This window comes from Salvelinus fontinalis, chromosome 6 (genome assembly GCF_029448725.1).
Source record: "Salvelinus fontinalis isolate EN_2023a chromosome 6, ASM2944872v1, whole genome shotgun sequence".
NCBI classification, from domain to species: domain Eukaryota; kingdom Metazoa; phylum Chordata; class Actinopteri; order Salmoniformes; family Salmonidae; genus Salvelinus; species Salvelinus fontinalis.
The window spans coordinates 50931095-50955305 of NC_074670.1; the positions used below are offsets into that span (position 1 = coordinate 50931095).

The 24211-nt window shown below is 43.5% G+C and overlaps 1 protein-coding gene across 7 annotated transcripts in view; it reads left to right on the forward strand.

Annotated features, from left to right (window-relative positions):
• The window catches only part of dlg3 (discs, large homolog 3 (Drosophila)), a 136654-nt gene that overhangs the window by 26281 nt on the left and 86162 nt on the right, over positions 1-24211 (forward strand). For 6 of the 7 annotated variants that reach the window (XM_055926930.1, XM_055926935.1, XM_055926934.1 and 3 more), the window contains exon 1: positions 23375-23984. In XM_055926930.1, coding sequence (XP_055782905.1) covers positions 23604-23984 — 381 coding nt within the window. In that variant the 5' untranslated portion in view covers positions 23375-23603. Of the gene's footprint in view, positions 1-9728; positions 9843-23374; positions 23985-24211 lie in introns of those variants that run through there. The other variant, XM_055926933.1, reaches the window with a different exon arrangement.

The following is a 24211-nucleotide window of genomic DNA, read 5'->3' on the forward strand; positions in this document are numbered from 1 at the left end:
TGTGTGCCTTTCCAAATAATGTCCAATCAATTGAATTTAACACAGGTGGTCTCCAATCAAGTTGTAGAAACATCTCAAGGATGATCAATGGAAACAGGATGCACCTGAGCTCAATTTCGAGTCTCATAGCAAAGGGTCTGAATACTTAGGTTTAGACATTTTTGCAAATGTATTAAAAACATATTTTAGCTTTGTCATTATGGGGTGTTGTGGGTAGATTGATGAGAAAAAACAAATGTAATACATTTTAGAATAAGGCTGCAATGTAAGAAAAAGTCAAGGGGTCTGAATATATTCCGAATGCACTGTAGGTAAACCAGAGGGTTGGTCAAATTGTTTTCTGGGTACGGGCTGTTGCCTTCAGCATTATGAGATCAAATACAGGAGCAAGAGGCTATAGTTGGGCCTGCCTTTTTTGTGTTTTGGTTTTTGTACAGTTGAAGTTGGAAGTTTACATACACTTAGGTTGGAGTCATTAAAACTCATTTTTCAACCACTCCACAAATTTCTTGTTAACAAATTATAGTTTTGGCAAGTCGGTTAGGACAGAAGTAATTTTTCCAACAATTGTTTACAGACAGATTATTTCACTTATAATTCACTGTATCACAATTCCAGTGGGTCAGAAGTTTACACACACTAAGTTGACTGTGCCTTTAAACAGCTTGGAAAATTCCAGAAAATGATGTCATGGCTTTAGAAGCTTCTGATAGCCTAATTGACATCATTTGAGTCAATTGGATGTGTACCTCTGGATGTATTTCAAGGCCTACATTCAAACTCAGTGCCTCTTTGCTTGACATCATGGGAAAATCAAAAGAAATCAGCCAAGACCTCAGAAAAAAATTGTAGACCTACAGAAGTCTGGTTCATCCTTGGGAGCAATTTCCAAATGCCTGAATGTACCATGTTCATCTGTACAAACAATAGCCTGCAAATATAAACACCATGGGACCACGCAGTTGTCATACTGCTCAGGAAGGAGACGGGTACTGTCTCCTAGAGATGAACGTACTTTGGTGCGAAAAGTGCAAATCAATCCCAGAACAACAGCAAAGGACATTGTGAAAATGCTGGAGGAAACAGGTACAGAAGTATCTATATCCACAGTAAAACGAGTCCTATATCGACAACCTGAAAGGCCGCTCAGCAAGGAAGAAGAGACTGCTCCAAAACCACCATAAAAAATCCAGACTGTGGTTTGCAACAAAGATCGTACTTTTTGGAGAAATGTCCTCTGGTCTGCCATCATTATGTTTGGAGGAAAAAGGGGGAGGCTTGCAAGCCGAAGAACACCATCCAAACCGTGAAGCACGGGGGTGGCAGCATCATGTTGTAGGGGTGCTTTGCTGCAGGAGGGACTGGTGCACTTCACAAAATAGATGGCATTAAATGGCAGGAAAATGATGTGGATATATTGAAGCAACATCTCAAGACATCAGTCAGGAAGTTAAAGCTTGGTTGCAAATGGGTCTTCCAAATGAACAATGACCCCAAGCATACTTCCAAAGTGGCAAAATGGCTTAAGGACAACAAAGTTAAGGTATTGGAGTGGCCATCGCAAAGCCCTGACCTCAATCCTATAGAAAATGTGTGGGCAGAACTGAAAAAGTGTGTGCGAGCAAGGAGGCCTACAAATCTGACTCAGTTACACCAGCTCTGTCAGGAGGAATGGGCCAAAATTCACCCAACTTATTGTGGGAAGCTTGTGGAAGGCTACCTGAAACGTTTGACCCAAGTTAAACAATTTAAAGGCAATGCTACCAAATACTTAAAGATTGTATGTAAACTTCTGACCCACTGGGAATGTGATGAAAGAAATAAAAGCTAAAATAAATCATTCTCTCTACTATTATTCTGACATTTCACATTCTTAAAATAAAGTGGTGATGCTAACTGACCAAAGACAGGGAATTTTTACTAGGATTAAATGTCAGGAATTGTGAAAAACTGAGTTTAAATGTATTTGGCTAAGGTGTATGTAAACTTCCAACTTCAACTGTACATATTTATTGTCACCCACAATGAAATCGGGGAGCAGACTGTGGATCTGTCTCTGTCCGTTAGTATGTTCGTCACACACTATATCTCAGACAGCACTGGCCCGATTTTGACGAAACTTGGATGATGTACAAAAATACACAGATTTGTCCAAAGGGGGGTGTTATAGTCATCAATTGAAATTCCAAAATTACACTGATTGGCCCTAATGGGATGCTATAGTAATCAACTGAAATTCCAAACTTTTGATCAAGCATATCTCCTGTCCCGTTTCGAGCTATTGTCATGAAATTTGGTTAATATATGCAGCCCCTCATGAGCAGCAAGTTTTTCATATGGACCTATAAGCTCTGCCCTTTAGTTTTTCTGCTAATTTGACTTTTTGTCCCTACCAAACTTTTAACAAGCATATCTCCTGCCCTGTTTGAGCTACATTCATGTAATTTGGACATATATGCATCTCCTTACGAGAAGTTTCCCACAATGACCTATATAATTTCAGTACTTATTTTCACACTTGCACGCGCACCACTAGTATACAGTATACGGTAAATAGAAATTATATTTTATTCCTCCATATTAATACAAAAACTAGTAACTAGTTGTTTGACAAAGTCCTTATTTCATAAATATATATATATATATATTTATGAAATAAGGACTTTGTCAAACAACTAGTTACTAGTTTTATATTAAAGAAGTTTATATTAAAGAACAATTATGACATCTTTAGACTCCTTGGGGTCAAAATGTACCCCTCTTGGTGCTTTTATGGTTAATGCTCATTATTGTTCATTATTGTAACTTTTTTTATTACATTTATTGTAACATTATTGTTCATTTTTGTTACATTTGCATTCGTTATATTACTCCTCAAATTAATGTCAAATCACACTTCTTTTCATTGTTGACTCTACGAAATCAGAAACCATGGTTCATTGTGAGTAAAAAAACAGACTAAAATATCATTGGGAAGGGGGATACTAGTCAGTTGTACAACTGAATGCATTCAGCTGAAATGTGTCTTCTGCATTTAACCCAACCCCTCTGAATCAGCTGCCATAATCGACATCCACGTCTTCGGCGCCCGGGGAACAGTGGGTCAACTGCCTTGCTCAGGGGCAGAACAACAGATTTTTACCTTGTCGGCTCGGGGATTCACTCCAGCAACCTTTCGGTTACTGGCCCAACGCTCTAACCACTAGGCTACCTGCTGCCCCCATTGCTGGCATAAGCCTAATTAACATAAATGTGCATGCATTTGATAGTCTCAACTCAGACTTTTTTGCACGTACTTGATAATAAACTGAACAAAAACATAAACGCAACATATAAAGTGTTGGTCCCATGTTTCATGAGCTGAAATAAAGATCCCAAAAATCTTATTTCTCTCATATTTTGTGCACAAATTTGTTTACGTCCCTGTTAGTGAGCATTTCTTCTTTTCCAAGATAATCCATCCACCTGACAGGTCTAGCATATCGGGAAGCTGATTAAACAGCATGATCATTACACAGGTGCACCTAAAAGGCCAATAAAAGGGACAATAAAAGGCCACTGTAAAATGTGCAGTTTTGTCACAGAAGACAATATCACAGATGTCTCAAGTTTTGAGGGAGCGTGCAATTGACATGCTGACTGCAAGAATGTCCACCAGAGCTGTTGCCGTAGAATTGAATGTTAATTTCTCCACCATAAGCCGCCTCCAACGTTGTTTCAGAGAATTTAGCGGTATGTCCAACCGGCCTCACAACTGCAGACTACGCGTAACCATGCCAGCCCAGGACCTCCACTTCCGGCTTCTTCACCTGCAGAATCATCTGAGACCCGGACAGCTGATGAAACTGAGTAGAATTTCTGTCTGTAATAAAGCCCTTTTCTGGGGAAAAACTCATTCTGATTGGCTGGGTCTGGCTCCCCAGTGGGTGGGCATGGCTCCCAAGTGGTTGGGCCTATGCCCTCCCAGGCTCACCCATAGCTGCGCTCCTGCCCAGTCATGTTAAATCCATAGACTAGGGCCTAATGAATTTATTTCAATTGACTGATTTCCTTATATGAACTGTAACTCAGTAACATTGTTTAAATTGTTGCATTTTATATTTTTGTTCAGTATCATTTTAAGTGAGTCATCAAACAGTAAAGTAATTTCTATTGCCCTAATAGCATCTTACATGTCTACATAGATACTTTTTGCATAGGTGTAAATGATTGACAACAATGGATCAATGGAAATATTTCACAGTCTATTCATTGACAACAAACATTGTTACTATCAGTATAGTCCAGCAAGACTACTATCATTATAAATGTCCCTAGTCTGCCCATAAAAACAAATCCTGCTTTATATCATTGTATCTCCCTATAAAGAAGTATAGTCCATTCACTAACATACCACCCATAGTCACTTATCAACTTTTAATTTCCAGCATGGGAAAAAATGTTATACATTTTTTTCTCTTACTCGTATGTTGGAATAATTGTTACTAATTGACACAAGAAGGAGTGCTACATCATTTGTGAGGGACAACATGTTTACTGTAGACTTGTTTTGTCACCATGAAGATATGAATAATCTGCTTGGACTGGCCGATCAAGAAGTTAAGACAGAGATTGACCTGAATTCGGCAAGTTTGCTGTATCCTGGGCACATGTACACATGACAGTCTTAAATCAGGTTGCAGAACAGTTAACTCGGCCTAAGACCCCTAGACTTAGCGAGTGCAACAATATTAGCAGGCTAGTTATTCGGTTTCGTAGCAAGTTCATGGCTGCTACTTGTTCACAAAAAGCTTAGTGTGTGTGACCCTACTGACTGGGAGTCAAGCCTGGAGAGAGGAACCTGATTCAATTGTTGAAGGTGTGTGTCTGAATGAATGGTTATAGAAAGATTCCATTCACAGAATTTTAAAGCATTTGTTCTCTCTAGGAATTCCCATATGTACCTCCTAGCTTAAACTATTAAACCTTAATAGGTATACACTGTAGTGAACCAATCATTTTTCTGCCATAATCAGATTTTCATTCATTCAGTGAATTACAGTCAGATTTAACGCTCACCTGACAGAAATCATTGTGCAAAATCTTCATCTCCTTGGCCCATGCCAAACACACACTGTGGTCACACGTCACAGCATGTCACAAGCTTTATCCAGAGACCTAGTGCCCCACCCATCATTCCTCTGATACACCCTGGTGCTGCTTACAACTAAATTCTCCGCACATGTTCCCCAGCCCTCCCTCCCTGCATTACAGCTGGTCACCATGTCACTAGTACAGTGGAACTGTAGCTAATGTTACTAGTGACAGTGTTGAGGATTGGCTAGCCCAATCCCCAGCCCTAGCCCCATCCCCAGGCCCATCCTCCGGCCTGGCCAGTGTGGGCTATATGTAGGGAGGCTGCAGCAGTGGGGGCTAGTGGATGGGACAGCTCAGTGGCTGGCCAGTGAGGAGGCCCTAACATTGGGGGCTAGTGGATGGGACAGCTCAGTGGCTGGCCAGTGAGGAGGCCCTAACAGTGGGGGCTAGTGGATGGGACAGCTCAGTGGCTGGCCAGTGAGGAGGCCCTAACAGTGGGGGCTAGTGGATGGGACAGCTCAGTGGCTGGCCAGTGAGGAGGCCCTAACATTGGGGGCTAGTGGATGGGACAGTTCAGTGGCTGGCCAGTGAAGAGGCCCTAACAGTGGGGGCTAGTGGATGAGTTTCAAGAATTTGTCACATGCACAAGTACAGTGAAATGCCTTTCTTGCCAGCTCTAACCCAAACAATGTAATAATTTATAACAATGTAATACTAAAAATAACAAGGTAGAACAAAAACAAAAACATATAAGAATAAGAAGAACACGATAAAGTAAGTAAGCATAGCATATACAGGGTCAGTTCCAGTACAATATTTACAATGTGCAAGGATACTGTAGTGAGGTAGATTTTTATATTTAACCTTTATTTAACTAGGCAAGTCAATTAAGAACAAATTCTAATTTACAATGACGGCCTACCCCGGCCAAGCCCATGACGACGCTGGTCCAATTGTGTGCCGCCCTATGGGACTCCCAATCACAACCGGTTGTGATACAGTCTGGAATCGAACCAGGGTCTGTAGTGACACCTCTAGCACTGAGATGCAGTGCCTTAGACCGCTGCGGCACTCGGAAGCCCTGTATAGGGGTAAGGTGACTAGACTAGGTGATAAACAGAGTACAGCAGCGTATATGATGATTGTATGTTCCTGTGCATCTCAGTTGGTAGAGCATGGCACTTGCAACACCAGGGTTGTGGGTTTGATTCCCACAAGGGACCAGTATGGAAAAAAAGTATGAAAATGTATGCACTCACTACTGTAAGTCGCTCTGGATAAGAGCGTCTGCTAAATGACTAAAATGTAAAAGTGTGTGTGTGTATAGAGTCAGTATAAATGTGTGTGCATATTATGTGTGTGTGAGCAAATGATGGAGTGAGTGTGTGTATGTGTGTTGGGATATCAGTGTGTGTAGTGTGTAGGGCCCTGTGAGTGTGCATAGACACAGTGCAAAGTAAGAATAAAATACAAAGGTCAACTCAGATAGTCCGTGTAGCTATTTAGCAGTCTTATGGCATGGGGATAGAAACTGTTCAGAGCCTGTTGATGTCAGACTTGATGAACCGGTACCGCTTGCCGTGCGGAAGCAGAGAGAACAATCAGTGGCTTGGGTGGTTGGAGTCTTAACGATTTTCCGACCCTTCCTTTCACACTACCTGATATAGAGGTCCTGGATGGCAGGCAACTTGGCCCCAGTGATGTACTGGGCTGTCCGCACCACCCTATGTTGCGCCTTGCGATCGAGGGCGGTGCTGTTGCCATACCAAGCAGTGATGCAGCCAGTCAAGATGCTCTTAATGGTACAGCTGTAGAGCTTTTTGTGTATTGGAGGGACCATGCCAAACCTTTTTAACCTCCTGAGGGAGAAGAGGTGCTGTCATGCATTTGTCACAACTGCATGTGTGTGTGGACCATTTTAAGTCCTTAGTGATTTGGACACTGAGGAACTTGACCTGCTCCATGGCAGCCCCGTTGATGTAGGGAGCATGATCACCCCCCTGTTCCCTGTAGTCCACGATCAGCTCCTTGGTCAGTGAGGAGGCCCTAGCAGTGGGTGCTAGTGAATGGGACAGCTCAGCTCAGTGGCTGGCCAGTGAGTAGGCCCTCATCAGCATTCGAGGCATGCTGTCACCTGTGTGGAGGATGGGAGGGAAAATAAATGAGTCTGCAAATTCACTGATTTGGTGCAGAGGCAAGTGAGGGGGATAATAGCTTCTGTAAGATGGAATGAATGAAACTGGTTAAAAGAGGGGGATACTTGGGAGGAAGAGGCCTGATGGAAAAGTTGAATATATTAGGTTATTGTGCAAAGCTGAATCTAGTTTGGAGCTAAAATGTGATTCCAATGTCATACTTGTGTGATTTGGTATATTTAGTTGTCATTACTTGTTATTTGACTGTTCAAGTTTGAAATAGGAATGTTTCTAATGAATACTGCATTCTGTTTGTTGACTCATGATAAGTCATTCATAGACTCATCATTCAACCGTGCGTGCGTGTGCTTTTGCAGTGTGTGCTTGCGTCTGTGAACACTGTTTGCGTGTGTGTGTGTGTGTGTGTGTGTGACTGCATTTGCGTGCATGTGTGCGTGGTGTGCTTTCGTTTGTGTGTGTGTGATGAGTGACCTGCCAGTGTTGCCGAGGCTGTCCTCCTAGCTGCCATCATTAGACAGAGGGGTCAGCTGAGAGGGCAGGGGGCACCCTCAGCCCTGCTTGTGTCAGTTGACTTGCCTGTCAGCACTGCCATGTGGGAACAGAGCTGCCGAAGCAAAACTCCCTTATCATCTCCCTGATAACATATTCAGACCCATGCAGCGACACATCTACATGTTTGGTTAAAGTACAGAACAGCAATGACAAAACATCTACAAGCATTCATTTGAAATGTATTTATTCAGCCTTTATTTAACTAGGCAAGTCAGCTACGAACAGATTCTTATTTTACAATGGCGTCCTGCCCTGGCCAAACTGTCCCCTAACCCGAACGACGCTGTGACAATTGTGCACCGCCCTATGGGACTCCCGATCACGGCCGGTTGTGATACAGCCCAGGATCGAACCAGGGTCTGTAGTGACACCTCTAGCACTGAGATGCAGTGCCTTAGAACGCTGCGCCACTCGGGAGCCCTTTTTACGGGACGACTGATGTGTTTAGCCTGCATGCTTCTATGAGTGTAGCGTGTCTATTATACACAGATCAGGACAAAGAACCTGCTGGCGCTTTGATCATCAATGCAATTTTGTCAAGCACTTTTTGTGACCTTGCGTCAGGCAGTCTAAGGCACTCCATGGCCTGCTCTAAAGGCTGCCCTCTGCTGTCTCTTAAGGGTCTGTGCGGGTTAAGCTGTGGCAATACACTCAACAGCTCAAAGGTAGGAAAAGCCTCCCTCTCTCTGTGTCAGATCTAACTGCCGCTTTGAATAATACATACGTAGTGTGTAAGAATCAATAGCTGCCAACGTCCTTATATCATTTCATACAGTTACAGTCTTTAGGCTACCAGTCTGTCCTGTATGAGCCTGGAACATAGTGATTACTCCTGCTCTCCTGTCACTAGGTATTGGTTGAGTTTTCATTTCACTTCACTATGATCCCATTGTTTGTCATGTTTAGTAGATCTTTGGCAGTCCAGTTTATACTCTGTCTTTTCTCCATTGGTTCTGCGGGGCACCGGTGACTGTTTGCACAACAAATATCAGTCAGTCAATGCTCGTTAGCAGAGAGGCCGACAGAAAGAGAGCCCAACGGCAGTGTTACTCAACCTGTTCCATCGCAGATGGATGTTGCCTTGATTCATTTTAAATGTTACTACAACAATGGCCATGTATACGTGCACACCAATATCCTGTTATTATTTGGGATACTCAAGTATTCTGTTTTTGAGTGGATGCATATAAACATCCTATCCCGTTTACAATAACCCGAAATAAGCACGTATCCCAGTTTTGAGAAACCCGAATAAAATCCCTGGGATAGGCTGAACTTATACGGGATACTGTGGCATGTAAACTGTTGTTTTTCACAGTCTGCGCAAGCTGTTTCATATAGTATCACCAAGTGTGGACACTGACTATAGGCCTCACATGTAGCCTATTATAATATTAACTCCTGCAGAATTAAGTGTTTCTCAGGAACAGGAGTGGAGAAATATGATACATTTATTTATTTAATCTTGAGGAAATGTGAATGCGTGCTTAGCTTTTTTTCAGCGACATAAAAGCTGACAGTGTTTAACTCTCAACCAAAATATGCATCCAAGATGAACTGAAATACTATCATAAACATGTTGGATCGTTGTCACAGCTTTTCATTTCCGCAAAACCGGTCGAGAAACTGATGTCATTTGGAAATTTTGCACTGAAAATCTCCCCGGTCCCTAAACATCTTTGCTCCGTGGGAGAGAAGCAGAAATGAAAGAGAACTTTACTGATGTCAACTATATTGTTGATGATGCATTCATTCTATCGATTTTTGACATTATTCTGGTGAGCAAGGCTTTATTTAGTGTTCTAGAGCATCAAGTAATGACCGAAGAGAAATTTCCTGTATCTAATTATAGAAAAGTTGACCTAGCATATAGCCTACCTAATGTCCGAAATGATAAGCAGAAAAATATTTGGATCTATTTCATCCTGTGTGTCCTTCCTACAGAACTCTGGTGAGGAGGAGGGAGTGTCGCGGGTACGAGTGACCACAAGGAGGAGCCCTCAGAAGGTGGAGCGTGTGTCGGTGCTGGTGAGCTGCTCCCACATCGAGACACCAAAGGTCAGTCACCCAGGGGTCAAATGAACGCTCCATAACGTAAAAGAGCCCAAAAAAGTTTCACCCAATCAGTGTCTCTCTAGCATATCCTCTTTCAGCGTGCTCAACGAGTCGTCACAGGGCTGCCCTTAACGTCCCGAGACGTTTGTTATTTTTCATTAAGCTCAGTGACCTTATGAACATATTAATAATCAGAGGGCATTACAGCGCATGCATCACACGGACAGAACTATCCCAGCGACTCAAATCAGTGATATCAGTTGTGATGACATAACCACCACAGCCTTTAGTACAATTCATCCTATTGTTGATATGAGAATATTCAGAATTGTTGTAGATTTTGCTAATGTGGATTTCTGAAATTCGACATATATTTAGCATTTTCGATATTTGGGAAGGTTGAGGCTGGAGCATTGCTTAGTTTGGGTTCATTATGCCAAATAAGGAAGTGGCAAGCATGTTGACAGCTCTTTCAACTCAATATGTCAACACTGGGCAGATAATGGGGCCTGGTATTTCATGGTATTTAGCCTCTTGTAACTTGGCATGCTGTCATATTTTCAAATTTATGTTTGTCAGTTTAGACTATGTAAATCATGCATTGACAATATGATTATACTGTATATCACTGTCATTTGTAGTGGGTCACGATACCTTAGAATGCAGGGTTGTGACTCACCTGCTATCACACAGCCCCTGTGTCTGTCTGTCAGGGAAGGAGGGAGGGAAGGGCAGGCCTCCTGTCCATGTTCCCTACTACAACAGTACAGTACCATGGCATGCCTTGTTTTCACATGCCTTTCCAATCACAACATGCCCAGCGGCACATGGCAGCAGAATGCCCGCAGATGCTGGCTTTTCAGCTGAGCCGAGAACTAGTGCAAGGGGCGGGTGGAGGGGAGGGGGCTGCTGCCTGGGTTGAGACACGGTGATACAGGATCACTGTGCTCGTATGATAATGTAATATCTGCATAAAACCACTGTGACAGTACAGTTAGACTCAATGGTGTTCAGTGAAGAGCTGGATCTGGATAATATGGAGCTGGGTGTGTGTAGTGTTGAGTTCCTCTCTCTCGCATGGAGAGAGGGAGGGAGCCGAGGAGGTGGCAGGGGAGGGTAGGGATGGAGTGAATGAGCGAGCGAGGGAGGAATAGAGGGAGAGAGTGGGGGAGGATGGAGAGAGCGAGGCGAGGGCCGCTGCAGTGCAACGCGCAGTCAGAGCTGGAACGGACACCCAGAGCTCAGCCTTCCTCGGGTTGCCATGGAAACCACATTCCTCCTCCTGCCTGCATCCCTACAGACTGTTCTGACTCTCTTTCTCTCTCTCTTTTTCATTCCTTCTTTTGCATCTCTCTTTTATTCCCAGTCATACTATAAACACACCGATGCATATTAAAAGATGTACATCTACAAATTATGCTGTATTTAGCATGGATAACATGATTTAGATACATTGCTTTGCTGCAAATGCATAAATATACAGATGTGATTCTGCATTCTCATACATGGATACACACACTCGTCATTAATTCTCTCCATCTTTCTTTCTTGCTTCCCCCTTCTTTTCTGCAGCATGCTCCAGTCATTGCATTTCTTCCCACTCACAAGGTGCCTATCTCTCTCCTGTGTCTTCTGCCATATTCTGTCACTGAGCACCCCCCCCCCCTCTGTCTCTCTGCTTCTAGTCTGTCTCCCCTCACCTCCCATTCATCTATCCCCCATCACAGCTTTCTCTGTGCCCTACACCTTACCTATCCAACACCCCTACATCACATCACCACCGACACTATTCTACTGACTCGCCATGTTCCTTATGTTTTCCTCCATCCCCTGTTTCCATCCCCCTTCTCTATCTTTCTTTATCTCTCTCCCTCCCTCTTTCTGTCTCCTCTTTCTGTCTCCTCTTTCTTTCTCTCTCTCTCTTACTCTCTCCCTCTCTTGCGCTCTCTATCTCTCGCTCCCTCTTTTGCTCCCTCCCTATCTCTCCTCTCGATCTCTCTCTCTTACTCTCTCCCTCGCTCCTCTCCGTCTATCTCTCTCTTATTTTCTCAATCTCTCCAACTACCTCACTCTCTCTCCCTCTATCATTATTCTATCAGTGGGATGTGCTGTGTTGGTGGAGCAGCTGTTCTCTGCCACTGTGGCCTATTAATAGGAGTCACAGCCGTGGAGCCTTTGTTTCCTGTCTCTGTGTTTCTGGTACAGCAAACTGTCGCCTTCTTGGCAGGTTACATTCTGTGTGTGTGTGTGTGTGTGTGTGTGTGTGTGTGTGTGTGTGTGTGTGTGTGTGTGTGTGTGTGTGTTAGCGTGTGTTAGCGTGTGTTAGCGTGTGTGTGTGTTAGCGTGTTAGCTCTACTAGCCCGAGTCATACCTCCACAGGTCAGAGTATTTCATCATGGACCCATTTCTTGTCTTATGTCAATTCCTCTGGATACATTCCTATTGTCCATGTTGACTATATCTGCTATACATTAAGTTGTTATTTTTCATATTCCTGGGGAGATGATGTCTTGCTATAGCTCTTTTCTTCTTAGGAGGAAACAGTTTGATAATGCTCTGATGTAGAGTTTCATCCTGAGAGAAAGGGACCTGTGCCTCTAGCCATCTCCAAGCCTCTTTGCAGTTAATTAAGACAACAGGAGAGGATCAAGATGGGTTATGGTGTGACTGCTCCTTTAAGACAACAGGAGAGGAGCAAGATGGGTTATGGTGTGACTGCTCCTTTAAGACAACAGGAGAGAAGCAAGATGGGTTATGGTATGACTATCCTTTAAGACAACAGGAGAGGATCAAAATGGGTTATGGTGTGACTGCTCCTTTAAGACAACAGGAGAGGATCAAGATGGGTTATGGTGTGATTGCTCCTTTAAGACAACAGGAGAGGATCAGGATGAGTTATGGTGTGACCGCTCCTTTAAGACAACAGGAGAGGATCAAGATGGGTTATGGTGTGACTGCTCCTTTAAGACAACAGGAGAGGAACAGGATGAGTTATGGTGTGACTGCTCCTTTAAGACAACAGGAGTGGATCAAGATGGGTTATGGTGTGACTGCTCCTTTAAGACAACAGGAGAGGTTCAAGATGGGTTATGGTGTGACTGCTCCTTTAAGACAACAGAAGAGGATCAAGATGGGTTATGGTAGGGCTGTAGCAGTCAACGAAATTTCGTCTCCCGGTGATTGTCAAACAAATATCTGTCGGTGTCACGATAATTGGCCGTTAATTAACATAAACACATTTAGCATCTCCTGGCTTCCACTACAAGCCATTTTAAAAAGTATAATAAATCCATGTAATATAGCCTACACCTTCACAATAAATCCATTATTTATTTTAGACAGGTCTAAAGAAGCATGATGTGAAGAAAATGTAGTCTGTTTCAGAAGACAATAACAGCAGACTGAGTTGTCCTTATGTTAGGTCCTGATGTGGCTATGCCAAATGGCTGTGGGCTACACTAGTTCATTTAGCAGATTTGCTTATAATTCCGTGGCATTATTTTATATTATTTTATAGTATGAAGAATACAATTGAACAAAGCTGATAAAATATAAATATTTTCTCCCAAACGATTTGAGGAAGTGCCCACAACACTATTCTGTGTTGAGCGGTTAACAAAGGAATAGGTACTCCTATATGCTTAATTTAGAGTTATTCATGTAACTTTAGTTGTTCTACAAACGTTGGGCTATATGTTTTGATGTTTAATACATTGTAAGACTGCATGATGAGACATTAACGATGATTTGAAAAAAGTTGCTTGAAAAGCACGAGTTCTGCTTTTTTTTTGTGCAGGCTGTACACGCTCCAATAGTCTCTCATTCACAATTTGACAAGCACTTGGATTTCACAGTGGCATCCCCTTTGTGGCCGTAATGCACCCTAAAGAAATCCATGCCTTTTGCGGCCTGGAGTGCTGCGTTGTGCCCTTCTCCCTGAGTGTGCTGCACAACCCAAAGCGTCTCTCACTCACACGGCTCTCAGTCACGTGATTGGGTCTTTCTCACAGGCTAAAAGTTAAGACAGACACATCGGGACGCAGCTGCATGTGTCCTTATCCAATTCCGAGGTGCATACTGAAGATATTGGAAGAACTGTCCACATTTACATTTCGTCAGCCAACAAGATGAGTAGGCCTAACAAACAGCAAAAGCGCTAGCCTATGTCAATCTACTATCTTCCATAGTACAAAAGTCGACCTATTCTATTCTGTGCAAGAAATAAATATTCCAAACATAGTCTGAGACAGTTGTGGGATGTGATAGATCCCAGATTAATACAACCACTAGCATCAAAACATATTTTTTATGGAATGTGGCTGACTCAACAGATCAGAATGTTTAGCTTAAAATGTTGATAAACTATTAGGCTATTTCTTCACATTATAAGTGCAGCAATGCATACATGGTAGTAGGCTATAAGCACGAATGTTCCATTAGTGGAAAACACCATTATCAAAAGTGAACGCAAATGCGATTGTTATTATTTTATTATAAAGGTGCATTTTTATGGCCAAAATTTTCTTCCCAAAACTTGAAACTCACATTCTGCTTATATATGCCAGTTAGGCTCTACACCCCTTGTAAAGCAGATTAATATGCTGCATTTTAAGAAGTTATTTGTTCTCTTTTTAGTTGTGACACAAACCTTATTAAAACATATAGGCCTATGGACTAGGCTACATGAGGTGTGACTATTTCAAACAAGTCGCAAAAAAAGGCATTGTTTCTTATGCTGGGCATCATTCACAAGTCATAACATATAATTCACAAGTGATAGGCTAATATTGTCACCCATCAGACTAATCTTGATTTAATCTTGTATTTACAAATACTAAATAAAAATGTGTGACATTTGTTTTGATTTAGAATGAACCATTATCATGCACCTGCATCGAAAACGGGTGCAGCAGGAAAAAATACATGTCATCTATATACTTAAATAGCGAATGGAGAACGCTTTTCCCTGTGGTTTATTTTCATGCCAGCCAGGTAGGCTATACTCCTTGTTGTAAATATAAGCAATGTGCTTAATATTAGGAAAGTTGAGAAATAAATATAGTAGGCCGAGCCTATAGGAAGCTGATGGGACCCTCTTTTTAATAGAGGCCATCAATCTGTTTTCTCCTGCATTTGCATTGCCTATAGAAATGTTGCGCAACATGAGCTCATGGGCTCTCCTGAAGTGTTTGATTAGATTTTCGATTAGATTTTCATTGATATCAGAATGATTAGAGGGACAATAGAGTGCTGAGTACCAGGCAGTTAGCAAGTTCGGTAAGCTACTAATGACCATCAGCAGCATCAGAACTTGGAGAAGCCTAATTACCGTGACTAAACGGTCATGTGGAATTTGACTGCCTTCATGACTCATGACTGCCGGTTTGGCGGTAATACGGTCACCGCAACAGCCCTAGGATAGGGTGTGACTGCTCCTTTAAGACAGCTTCTTCGTCCTCTCTACTTACATGGGCATGCATCCTGTCAGGTGATCAGGGAGTAGTCACGTTGTTTCTTGGAGAATGCATAGAAATGACCGAAATGCTCTTACACATGCTGTGTGTGCAGGGGGTGAGGGGTGATAATGGTGATGTGTGTGTGTGTGTGTGTTGGGTCTTCAAGGTGGGTTCATGTAATGGGGGATGTGAGAGCTAGGTGACAATAGGCTGACAGACAGATGTGGGGGGTGCTGTGAGGTGGGATCTGCTGTAGCCCTCCCATAAGCCAGAGTAAAATGCCCTCCTTTAACACCCCGGCCATCCTACAATCTAAGCTTGATGCCCTCAATCTCACACAAATGATCAATGAACCTACCAGGTACAACCTCAAATCTGTAAACACGGACACCCTCATTGATATCATCCTAACCAACTTGCCCTCCAAATACACCTCTGCTGTCTTCAACCAAGATCTCAGCATAAAGCACGGCTGGCCATGCTTTCCACCTGGCTACCCCTACCCCGGTCAACAGCCCTGCACCCCCCACAGCAACTCCCCCAAGCCTCCTCCATTTCTCCTTCACCCAAATCCAGATAGCTGATGTTCTGAAAGAGCTGAAAAATCTGGACCCCTACAAATCAGCTGGGCTAGACAATCTGGACCCTCTCTTTCAAAAATGATCTGCCAAAATTGTTGCAACCCCTATTACTAGCCTGTTCAACCTCTCTTTCGTATCGTCTGAGATTCCCAAAGATTGGAAAGCTGCCGCGGTCTCCCTCTTCAAAGGGGGAGACACTCTAGACCCAAACTGCTACAGACCTATATCTATCCTACCCTGCCTTTCTAAGATCTTCGAAAGCCAAGTTAACAAACAGATCACCGACCATTTCGAATCCCACCGTACCTTCTCCGATATGCAATCTGGTTTCAGAGCTGGTCATGGGTGCACCTCAGCCACGCTCAATGTCCTAAACGATATCATAACCGCCATCGATAAGAGACAATACTGTGCAGCCGTATTCATCAACCTTACCAAGGCTTTCGACTCTGTCAATCACCACATTCTTATCGGCAGACTCAACAGCCTTGGTTTCTCAAATGACTGCCTTGCCTGGTTCACCAACTACTTCTCTGTTTGAGTTCAGTGTGTCAAATCGGAGGGCCTGTTGCCCGGACGTCTGGCAGTCTCTATGGGGGTGCCACAGGGTTCAATTTTCGGGCCGACTCTCTTCTCTGTATACATCAATGATGTCGCTCTTGCTGCTGGTGATTCTCTGATCCACCACTACGCAGACGACACCATTCTGTATACTTCTGGCCCTTCTTTGGACACTGTGTTAACTAACCTCCAGACGAGCTTCAATGCCATACAACTCTCCTTCCATGTCCTCCAACTGCTCTTAAATGCAAGTAAAACTAAATGCTCTTCAACCGATCGCTGCCCGCACCTGCCCGCCCATCCAGCATCACTACTCTGGACGGTTCTGACTTAGAATATGTGGACAACTACAAATACCTAGGTGTCTGGTTAGACTGTAACCTCTCCTTCCAGACTCACATTAAGCATCTCCAATCCAAAATTAAATCTAGGTACTGCTTCCTATTTCGCAACAAAACATCCTTCACTCATGCTGCCAAACATACCCTCATAAAACTTACCATCCTACCGATCCTCGATTTTGGCAATGTCATTTACAAAATAGCCAAACACTCAACACTCTACTCAACAAACTGGATGCAGTCTATCACAGTGCCATCCGTTTTGTCACCAAAACCCCATATACTACACACCACTGTGACCTGTACGCTGTCGTTGGCTGGCCCTCGCTTCATACTCTTCGCCAAACCCACTGGCTCCAGGTCATCTACAAGTCTTTGCTAGGTAAAGCCCCGCCTTATCTCAGCTCACTGGTCACCATAGCAGCACCCACTCGTAGCACGCTCTCCAGCAGGTATATTTCACTGGTCGCCCCCAAAACCAATTCCTCCTTTGGCCGCCTTTCCTTCCAGTTCTCTGCTGCCAATGACTGGAATGAACTGCAAAAATCACTGAAGCTGGAGACCCATATCTCCCTCACTAAATTTAAGCACCAGCTGTCAGAACAGCTCACAGATCACTGCACCTGTACATAGCCCATCCAACTACCTCATCCCCATACTGTAGTTATTTATTTATCTTGCTCCTTTGCACCCCAGTATCTCTACTTGCACATTCATCTTTTGCACATCTATCACTCTCGTGTTTAATTGCTATATTGTAATTACTTCGCCACCATATTGCCTTATCTTACCACATTTGCACAAACTGTATATAGACTTTTTCTAATGTCTTATTGACTATATCTTTGTTTATTCCATGTGTAACTTTGTGTTGTTGTTTGTGTCGAACTGCTTTGCTTTATCTTGGCCAGGTCGCAGTTGTAAATGAGAACTTGTTCTCAACTAGCCTACCTGGTTAAATAAAGGTTAAATAAAATTAAATAGAAACTATTCGCTTCTAGACATTTCTATCCCCAAAATGTATCCTGCTATAAGGATAAAAGAGTGATTCATTGTCATGTTGGATATTTCTTATTTCAATGATATATAGGTAACTACCAAAATAAAGGAAACACCAACATAAAGTGTTTTAGTAGTGTGTTGGGCCACCACGAGCCAGAATTGCTTCAATACACCTTGGCATAGATTCTACAAGTGTCTGGATCTCTGTTGGAGGGATGCAACACAGGCATCAGGCGCCGCTCCATAATCTCACATAAGTGTTCAATTGGGTTGAGACAGCCATGGTTTACATTGTTTTCATGCTCATCAAACCATTCAGGAACCACTCGTGCCCTGTGGATGGGGACATTGTCATATGGAGGCATAGGCAAAATAATGGCCTGCCCAGCATTTTTATACATGACCCTAAGATTGATGGGATTTGAATTGCTTAATTAACTCAATATACTTTGTATCCCTCATTTAATCAAGTGTTTCCATTATTTTGGCAATTACCTGTACCTCTCAGTATAAAACAATTACAAAATAATCTTTACAGATGTTCCATCTCAGTTGAAACGCCCCTCTGTGTAAGTGTTTTGTAGATGTCCTACTTGACTCTTATAAACTAAGGAGAACCCCGAGCAACGTCTTGTCAGTTGACAGTGAACACATTTCGCTTTTGGAAATTAGTCTCAGAGCAAGCATCTGTTCCCAGATGCATCTGAGCCCTCACTGTGTGAGTAGGACTGCACTAGGATATGGACCCAGATGCTGCCACTATTAGTATAGTATACTGCTATACACACTATTCTCAAGCCTTAATGACGAGTAAAGCATTTTATCGAAATGACTTTATATCCAATGCATCAGTAAGAATATTCTTAAAAGAACATGCATCCATTCTACTTTATAAGCTAATATAGTACACACTATGCCATGTTGGAGACCATTTCTTGGTCTGATTTGCCATTGCTAACCTCGTGTAGCTCTGTTCCCTTCTTTCTTCCTTTCCCTCTCTCTCTCTCTCTCTCTCTCTCTCTCTCTCTCTCTCTCTCTCTCTCTCTCTCTCTCTCTCTCTCTCTCTCTCTCTCTCTCTCATTCCATTTCCCTGTACTGCTTATACAGAGACTACTTGTCATTGATTGGCTCTGACTTAGGAGACCTAGCAAAACATTTTATATTTCATATTACTGTACATCATTTGTGAAGGAATAGGATTCTTTTTCCCAGAGGTACTAGAAACGCACACATGCACACGCACACTCACACATACACTGCATTCGGAAAGTATTCAGACCCCTTGACTTTTTCCACATTTTGTTACGTTACAGCCTTATTCTGAAATGGATTAAATAGTTTTTTCCCCCTCATCAATTTACACACAATACCCCATGATGACAAGGCAAAAATATTTTTTTATACATTTTTGCTAATTTATTTAAAAAATAATAATAATAATGGAAACATCACATTTACATAAGTATTCAGACGCTTTACTCAGAACTTTGTTGAAGCACCTTTGACAGCGAGTAAAGCCTCGAGTCGTCTTGGGTATGACGCTACAAGCTTGGCACACCTGTATTTGGGGAGTTTCTCCCATTCTTCTCTGCAGATCCTCTCAAGCTCTGTCAGGTTGGATGGGGAGCGTCGTTGCACAGATATTTTCAGGTCTCTCCAGAGATGTTCGATTGGGTTCAAGTCCGGGCTCTGGCTGGGCCACTCAAGGACATTCAGAGACTTGTCCCGAAGCCACTCCTGCGTTGTCTTGGCAGTGTGCTTAGGGTCGTTGTTCTGTTGGAAGGTGAACCTTCGCCCCAGTCTGAGGTCCTGAGCGCTCTGGAGCAGGTTTTCATCAAGGATCTCTCTGTACTTTGCTCCGTTCATCTTTCCCTCGATCCTGACTAGTCTCTCAGTCCCTGCTGCTGAAAAACATCCCCACTGCATGATGCTGCCACCACCATGCTTCACCGTAGGGATGGTGCCAGGTTTCCTCAAGACGTGACACTTGGTATTCAGGCCAAAGAGTTTAATCTTGATTTCATCAGACCAGAGAATCTTGTTTCTCATGGTCAGCGTCTTTAGGTGCCTTTTGGCAAACTCCAAGCGGGCTGTCGTGTCTTTTACTGAGGATTGGCTTCCGTCTGGCCACTCTACCATTAAGGCCTGATTGGTGGAGTGCTGCAGAGATGGTTGTCCTTCTGGAAGGTTTTCCCATCTTCACAAAGGAACTCTGGAGCTCTGTCAGAGTGACCTTTGAGTTCTTGGTCACCTCCCTGACCAAGGCCCTTCTCCCCCGATTGCTCTTCCATTTAAGAATGATGGAGTCCACTGTGTTCTTGGCGGCCTTCGTTGCTGCAGACATTTTTTGGTACCCTTACCCAGATCTGTGCCTCGACACAATCCGGTATCGGAGCTCTACGAACAATTCCTTCGACTTCATGACTTGGTTTTTGCTCTGACATGCACTGTCAACTGTGGGACCTTATATAGACAGCTGTGTGCCTTTCCAAATCATGTCCAATCAATTGACTTTACCACAGGTGCACTCCAAGTTGTAGGAACATCTCAAGGATGATCAATTGAAACAGGATGCCCCTGAGCTCACTTTTGAGTCTCATAGCAAAGGATCTGAATACTTTTTTTTGTAATTAAATGTGCAAAAATGTCTAAAAACCTGTCATTATAGGGTATTGTGTGTAGATTAATGTGGTGAAAAAAAATAATTGTATCTATTTTAGAAGAAGGCTGTAACGTAACAAAATGTAGAAAAAGTAAATTGTCTGAGTACTTCCCGAATGCACTGTATAGGCAGTCTGTTTCTTTCCGGCTCTCCATTCATCTCTCCTGCCTGTACTGTATCCATCCATTTTCATTCCCTCTGTCATATGTTGCCTTTTATACTGCAAACCCCCTTGCTGCATACCGCTGGACGTTAAATATGATGCAGACGATAGGTAAGAGAGACGGAGAGGCAGAGAGAGGATGGTTCCAACATGTGCTCGGTCATGTGTGCCATGATGGATTCGCTTGCAACGTCTTTTCAAGCCACCGCCTTCAAGCACCGCCTTCAAGCTGTGATTGGCTTTGACTGCATCTTCGTATCCGAGATGGGAGTTCTCAGTGGCTCCTCGCTGTGTAAAAAAATGCTAAAGTTCCCCCTTCTTTCTGCTCCGCTTGCAGAATCTCCATAAGTTACAGGAATAGAATATCATGATAATGAAGTGAGTTACTGTTGCGTGTAATTAAGTGGCTGAGCCTGCTGTTGGTGCCTCCTGGTAGGGCTGCAGAGGCATAGTGTGTACTGACTGTAAGCACTCACTCAGATACACACACACACACACACACATTGATAGAAATGCATACTCTGTTTTATGTCCCCAGACACACACCAAGATGCGTACTCTTAGATGTTCATTATGTGTACCCTCAAATGTACTCTTTTGATAGATAGTGTCTCCCTCTCTCACAGCAGACACTCATATGTAAATATAGCCACTATCTTCTCCCACAGACAGACACACCCAGTTCCATCTCCCTACCACATTTCATTAATAATGCACAGATGCAGGGCTTTAATGCCGACACTGTAACACACACACACACAGACACACACACACACACACACACACACCAGTTATCCAAAAGACAGACCTTCAGCCTCAGTGTCTGTTCGATGGAGCTCTGATCAACACTTAAATTCATAAGCTTGCACAAAGCCGTTATCTCCAACTAAAAATCATAACCACACACATAGAAAATACATATCTACCCATACTCTCTCTTCCTGTCTCTCTTTGGCATTCTCTCTCTCTCTCTCTCTCTCTCTCTCTCTCTCTCTCTCTCTCTCTCTCTCTCTCTCTCTCTCTCTCTCTCTCTCTCTCTCTCTCTCTCTCTCTCTCTCTCTCTCTCTCTCTCTCTCTCTCTCTCTCTCTCTCTCTCTCTCTCTCTCTCTCTCTCTCTCTCTCTCTCTCTCTCTCTCTCTCTCTTTCTCTTTCTTTCTTTCTTTCTCTTTCTCCGCCCACTCGAAAGCCCAAGCGTGTAATCGTGTTTGTTGCGTACACATGTGTTGATGTCATCATTGTGAACATGTGAGATATTTCCCCCATGGTTCTTCAGTGAGCCAATGGTTCTTAGATGTACTGCACTAGTCTCTACCTGTCAGTAAAGGGCTCTGGTCATCATGCTATGTTTCATCTAGGTGTTCAGAATGATGTTATTCAATGCTGTTCAAGGCCTGCTGAAAATGTAATACATTGGGTATCGGCAGAAGAGCTAGAGAAGGATTTTTAGTATGGTGATTTGTAGGCACCCTTTATGACAAGACAAAGCCTAATAATGGTGATACCTTTTAGTATAATCACCCTATAGTTTTTTTAATATACCAAATGCAATAGGATTGTCATGTGAATGTGAGTCGCAACCACACCCGTTTCATTATTACATTATGTCTAGATGTTCAGAGCTATACATGACATTAGCCCTGAGGGTGTCAATCAATGGCACAAGACAACAAAGCTCCCATCATTGAAATAGAGATGACCATAGACACCTAGGGACCAGTCCCTGGAACAGTGCTGTAAATTGGAGGTTGCCTGTTGGATTTTGGCTGCATTGGAACGAGGAAAAACATGGATTCGAATGGCAGAGGATCCCCACTGAGGGTTGGAATGAACAGACGGAGAAAGCAGTTATGATCTTTCCTGTCTTTTACTTCCAAACACAGCCCAGTCATATGGAGGAGATGGACAAATGTGACTAGGTTACAGTCATTGCATGTGTGAGGCAGTGACTTTCCTCTCTAGGCAGTGAACGGTGTGGTTTAGGTGGCGTGGCCCCTTTAAGAGCAGCCAGTGAAGCGCTCAGTCCTGTTGGTGCTGCTGCTGCGAATGGCAGTACTGCCAGTTGATTGGCTGTGGCTGTCAGGGTTGAGGTGCTGGAGGGATGCTGCTACGTATCACCCTCTCCCCCTCGCTCTCTCTCTCGTGCTTTCTCTCTCTCTTTCGCTCCATCTCCCTCTCGCTTGCTCGCATCCCTCTGTATAATCCACATCTAGGGCAGGCAGGCTGAGAGGCAATCCAGTGCTCAGCTCCTCTCTGCAGGCTGAGAAAAGAGAGAGAGAAACAGAAAGAAAACACTGCTTCTCAACACAGGAGGTGAAACAGGAGGAAGAAAACGGGTTTGGAAAAAGGGAAGAGAAATACAGAGGAAGATTTCATCTGAGGATATAATTTATATATATACATATTGTTTATATATATTTGTATACACGCATATAGATATTTATATATATATATATACATACATATATCTCTGTATATAACTGTGTATTTGTGCTAGTCGGTTTATATTCATATTTTTATATGTATTTGTGTGTGTGTAAATATATATAATATATAAACAAATGAATATATATATCTATGAATTTATATACATATCACTGTGAAACAAGAGCGGCGAGAGGAAAATTCTACCATCGGGGCTGGTCTCTGATTGTGTGATCATATACAATATTTTCAATATTATTTTCTTTGATCTTCTACGTCAAGAGGAAGGAAGACTACATACTCATTTTGAATTTTTGGGGTTTTCCTGTTGCTACTCCCCCCCCCCCCCCCCCCCCCCCCCATCGCTCTCTCTTTTTTGCATCTGAGGGGAATGAAGAGAGGAAAGTAACAGGATTTGAAGAAAAAAGGAAAGTCGAATTGCTGTGATTAGTGTTATTTGCGTCAGTATTAGCGCTCTGCGAGCCGATCGCAGCGTGCTGCGTGTGATCTGAGGAGGCAGCAGAGAGAAAGTGCCACACCACGCCGCTCAGCGCAGCACAGCGCCAGCACAGCCAGCATGCACAAACACCACCACTGCTGCAAGTGCCCAGAATGTTACGAGGTGACCCGCATGGCCGCCCTGCGCAGGATGGACGCCCCTCAGTACCAAGAATGGCAGACCGAGCCCTATGGATACCCGGCCGGGTACGGACCCGGGGGCGGACAGACCTTACCACAGCCTCCAGCCTCGGGCGGAGGAGGAGGAGGAGGAGGCATGGGAGGAGGAGGGGGCACTCTGGGGAGAAGTAAGGGCAAGTTGATGTCTTCCGGGGGTCCCGGAGGCCCAAATCCCAAGCTTCAATCCAAGGGCGGCCCCAAGGTGAATGGCAACACCGCCGGTGGTCAAGCAGGTTGGTGGCCGGAATGCACCTGTTCCAACCGGGAGTGGTACGACCAGGTAACTACCTCAACCTCCTCAGCCGGGCTTATGGCCTTCTATCCCACGCCTCTGGGGCAGTGGGTAAATGGGATTTGATGTGAGGTTGTTGGGTTGAAACAGACATGTGTACACCTTTTTAGAGGTGCTTATCTGTCTTGTTGTGCTGTGGTGTGGTAGAGAGCAACCTGAGCTCTCTCATATGCACTGCTTCATCCCAGCTCTAATACAGATTATCTGTTCATCTG